The sequence below is a fragment of the Montipora foliosa genome, chromosome 4, assembly GCF_036669935.1.
Source record: "Montipora foliosa isolate CH-2021 chromosome 4, ASM3666993v2, whole genome shotgun sequence".
NCBI lineage: Eukaryota > Metazoa > Cnidaria > Anthozoa > Scleractinia > Acroporidae > Montipora > Montipora foliosa.
In genome coordinates, this window is record NC_090872.1 from 29832632 (window position 1) to 29837631 (window position 5000).

The 5000-nt window shown below is 36.9% G+C and overlaps 1 protein-coding gene across 1 annotated transcript in view; it reads right to left on the bottom strand.

Annotated features, from left to right (window-relative positions):
- Nucleotides 1–160: 160 nt before the first annotated feature.
- The window catches only part of LOC138000567 (kelch-like protein 8), a 5853-nt gene continuing 1013 nt past the window's right edge, over nucleotides 161–5000 (bottom strand). The window contains exons 1-3 of the mRNA XM_068847066.1: nucleotides 4639–5000; nucleotides 3134–3333; nucleotides 161–2494 (exon numbers count right to left, since the gene is read on the bottom strand). The exon at nucleotides 4639–5000 is cut by the window's right edge and continues 1013 nt beyond it. Coding sequence (XP_068703167.1) covers nucleotides 2124–2494; nucleotides 3134–3333; nucleotides 4639–5000 — 933 coding nt within the window. The 3' untranslated portion in view covers nucleotides 161–2123. The remainder of the gene's footprint in view (nucleotides 2495–3133; nucleotides 3334–4638) is intronic.

Consider the following 5000-nt stretch of genomic DNA (forward strand, 5'->3'; position numbering starts at 1 on the left):
TCAGTTAAAAATTCCAAGTCATAAGATTCCATACTGAAATTATCGTCATCGTCAATGACACCACAATCCTCATCATCATCATCATCATTTTTTTCCTGATAAACAGCCGTCTGGTGTTCCAAGTAACACATAAAAAGAGTCAAAAAAATTACAAATACACTACAAGAATATATATTTCTGAGAATTTATTTCTTTTTTCACACTGCTTAATTTCAATTTACAAACACACATAACACCAACAATGCTTAATTAATATGAATTTACATTTGTACAGTCACCTTATACATTAAGTTTGGATGTTGGAGCCTATGCTGATTCTTGTGCTTACATTTCAGATGAAATGCAATTATTATTATTGTTTCTGTTTAATAATGACCAGCAAGGGCTTACATTTTATACCAAATTTACTATTTTACAAGACCCCACCTGTACATACATCCAAAACTTTACCCCCTCCCCCTACCCAAAAAAAAACACTTATTCACATTCATTTCACATGAAAGCCAATAATCTAAATGGATCAAAGTTTCCAAGGCAACAAAACTCTACTCTGTCTACTATGTAATCATTTAACCAAGGCAACTTTCATATTGATAATTTGCTGATGAGATTCGCTTTTCATGAACCTTATTTCCAAATGTGGATCTAAACAATGAATGGCTGGATACAAACTTTTTCACACCTTGATTTTTTGTCGAATTATGGCCAAATTAACTTCAAGCAAATACCGGTAATGTAAAACCTTTTGCAAAAAAACTGACAAAAATTGTAAATTTTAAAAAATCATGATGATAGAGTGTCCATAAGATAAACATGCAGACCAGGTAAGTGATGGCCCTTAGCAGAAATGGATTGTGGAAGTTAGACATTTACTGCTAGAAATTTGGCATCTAGTTTACATGTGTATGCCTTTAATCCTTTCAGCCCTGAGAGTGCCAAATGGCACTTATAGATTTTACTCTGTCTAACGCCAGACGATTTTACTCGTCAATGGGGAACCCCTCAGGGCTTAAAGGGTTAAGCTAACAGCATCAAAAAACTATGTCCCTGTTTAACCCTTTCAGCCCTGAGAGTGCCAAATGGCACTTACAGATTTTACTCTGTCTAACGCCAGACGATTTTACTCGTCAATGGGGAACCCCTCAGGGCTTAAAGGGTTAATTAGTACTCTCAAAAATGTTGTCTGCAACATGAACTCTTTCAAAGCTAACTGAAGTTACAAGTATCACACACCCTAAGGCTATAAATAATGCCAAACATTTTGATCGTGGACAAATCACCAATGGCATAAGCAAAACAGACATTTCCAAAAACCAGTAACGGTCTTCCTGTATGATACATGCAGAATGAAAAGTTATAAAATGGAATTTGTAAAAAAAATATATGTCAACTTCAAAATTTTAAGGCTGTTTGAGTAAAAGATGAGGAATGTCTTGGACAGTAGAGGAAACTATGGGATAAAAAAATTATCGATGCTGTGGAAAAGTAGCAGAACTGATACAAATTCTTCACATCTATTGGCTTTGATTGGACAAAGAGGGAAGACAAAAGGGGCTAAGTTTTTAAACATTGCTCAAACAAGATATCATAGTTATAGACAAGAGGAAACCTCCAACAAGGCAAATCTCTCTTGCATTCCATGAGGATGCAATAAGGAATACCTGACTGTTCTCTTGTGCTCTATCAACTCGGAAAACCATTTTTGATTGGCTTGGCTCTGAACTTGGATAAAAAAATGGTAGTATTAACTTAAGGGGTTTTGCAGCCTTTGCTAAGAGTGGGAATGTTTCAATCAAAATGGTTGGACTTTTAAGTGCATAACAGGGAAAAATGCATAACGGGAAATTCAATCGACTCAAACTAAACTGGATGTGGTTAAAAATATATGATTCAGTAAAGCTTTGGTTTAAAAAAACTATCTATAATGGGTTTTAAGAAGTAGTTTTCAGATTTGGTGAAAGTTCTGTTACCTCCATGATCTTCCAATGACAGCCTTATTTTCTGAATAAAATTAATGCTTTTTCGATCAACATCCCCCAGTCATTTAAACATTATTCTCTCTAGTTCCTCTGCTTCCTCAATTAAATATGCAGTTTGCTAAAAATGAGCAGCTAATCTACCAATCAAATTTCTTCCTTGATGCTTTGATTCGATGAGTCAAGCGCATTTCTCAAGTCTTCAACATCACAGGGACTCCCAACGACACCACAGCCAGCACGAAACTCATGCATATGTGCAACCTCTTCCCACGTGTCAGTTAAAAGGTCGTATGTCTCTGCCGAGTTCAAGTAATGTTCACCATTATGGCCTCCTACTGCCCACAGGCGGCCACCCATTGCACCAGTGCCCACTCCTCCCCTGCACGTTGTCATGTTTGCCACATACGTCCACTGGTTTGTGTGTGGGTCATATCTCTCAACTGAATCCAAAGGAGAGGAGTCATCAAATCCACCAATGGCAAACAAATATTCTCCAGCCACAGCAACACCTACACCTGCGAATAAAAACATTAAAAGACATTTCCATCTACGTAGTAAGTTGTATGTTTTCACTGCTCTTTGGTTATTTTAAACTTATCATTGTATTCAATAAATTTCACCAAAGAGTTGTTAATTTAACATGAAAAGTCTGGAGCCTAATCCAGACTCTTCAAGTACATCTAGGGCCAACAACAGAGACAAATTAATTTTCTACATTTTCAACAGACAGATATTTTACCAGTTTTGCACAAAAGATTTCAAAAGGAAAATTAACAATAAAAGCGTTACATGACGTTTCGACAACCTCATGCCATCATTTCACCATTTGCATACTTGTAATTCACACACACACCCATTTCAGTATAATGTCACTTATGTAATTTCTTTCACATTCGACAATGATGACATGAGGTCATCAAAACATCATGTAACGTTTTTATCATTAATTTTCCTTTTAAAATGTTTCTCAAAATCGATCTTTTGCACAAAAAGAACTTAAATTAATCCTTTAGATGCTTTTAACTGAACAAGAGAAAAATATAAAGATTCTTTTGACAAGTAGAACGAAACATAACGAAGGGCTAATTTTCTATCATGACAGTTAGCCATGGTTGTTGGTAGCATTCTTTATACGCTGGTGCTGACCACTCTACCTGCTCTTTTGCGGTTCATTGGTGCCACAGCGCTCCACTTGTTGGTGTGAGGGTTGTACCTTTCCACACTCTGCAGTGATGCTGTTCCATCATTACCCCCCACAGCATAGAGGTAGCCACCCAAACCAGCCACACCTACACCCCCACGGGGAAACAGCATTGACGCAACTGTGCTCCATGTATCACTCTCGGGATCGTATCTGCAAAAAAGTGATCATTTTAGTTTTGTCATGATCAGTGGAATTTCACTAACACACCCACAGTCTGACCATGCAGAGTTGGTTGCAAGAAAACGATAAATGATAAAAAGAATGAGAACGATAAAGCATAAAATTCTTGTATTTGCTATGTTGAAAATTCTTGAAAAATGATTGTCACTTGAGCTGGTCACTTGTGAGAATGACCAAAGAAAAAACAATCAAGGATAGCCTTACTGAGAGAGATTTTAACATACATAATTGAATAAATTAAAAACTAAATTATTACAAACTTTATATGAGAGGGACCCTGATATTATTTTTTTCTCCCTTACAAAAATCAAACATCAGCTAACTGAATCTGGTTGCAGTTTGGTGTGCTCAGAGATCCCACAATTATCATCAACCTGTAGAGGTCGACATTCAAAGGTCCCAGATCATGATATTCTTCAATCCCCAGTAGTTCAAAAGGAGGATAATGCTACATATACAGTGTATCTACCAGATAAATCACTAACCATTGGATAGTCACTGTGCAATAATCATTTGTTTCGCCATGACTTATACACTGGATAGTGAATTATCCGGGGGATAGGGCTAATCCATCCTTTGCACAACCGAAGTCAGAAAATGCGATACTATGATCAAAAAATCACTTTTTTCTTCAGATTTTGAAAGTGTATTTGCTTTACATCTCCCTGGCAAAATGGTCCACCATTACTCACATTCAAAACTGACCAATTGGACCTCAGAGGGTTGGATCTAGGGAAAAGTGATGTCATTATTTTACTCAATAGCTTAAAAATTCAGCATGTAAACACAGTTTATTATGTATGCAAAACACGAGTTTTAAAATCTGAAAGCCCAAAATTCCTGTGCTGCATATTAATTCAGCCATGTACAAATGCATTGCGTTCTTAAACTAGTGAGTCTTTGACTTAATTTTCTCATAGATCCAACCCTCTCAAGATTTTAAAGTTAGTAATGGCGGACCATTAAATAGGAAAATTCTGATTAAAATAAACAAGTGTCTCTTTGAAATTAAGGCTTAAAACTTTGGTCACTTGCTGTTTAGTTAACATAGTTTTGAAATCCAAAGAAAAAAACATTTGAATTTTTGATCATAGTACCACTTTAATACTGCACTGTATAACAGAAAGATAGCTGATTCGTGCTTCAAAAATTTTGCTGTACAACCATAGTCATTTGGCAATGACATGGCTGTCTTGAGACTGAAAATGAGCAATACATGTGAAGTTGAAGTTAAGCTTGTTGGTCAAAAAGTACGGTAACAAAATGTATGTGCACCTTTCAACTGTGTCAAAGCAAGTTGTCTCATCTAAGCCTCCAGCAACATAAATTTGCCCCGCAAGAACACCAGCTGACATTCCACGCCGTGAAATGTCCATGGGTGAGACTTCATTCCACTGGTTTATATCAGGATCAAAACGTTCAACTGTGTTCAAATGGTAACCACCATCATGGCCACCAATCGCATACACCATTCCTCCGACTGATGCCACTGCAACATGTCGTCGAGGTGTGGACACCTCAGCACCTTGAAACCAGCAATTGTGAAACCAGTCGTAGCATTCAATAGATTGAAGAGGATTTCCAGATTTCCCACGGCCACCAATGGAAAATAATGTCCCAGAAGTTGATTTACGGGG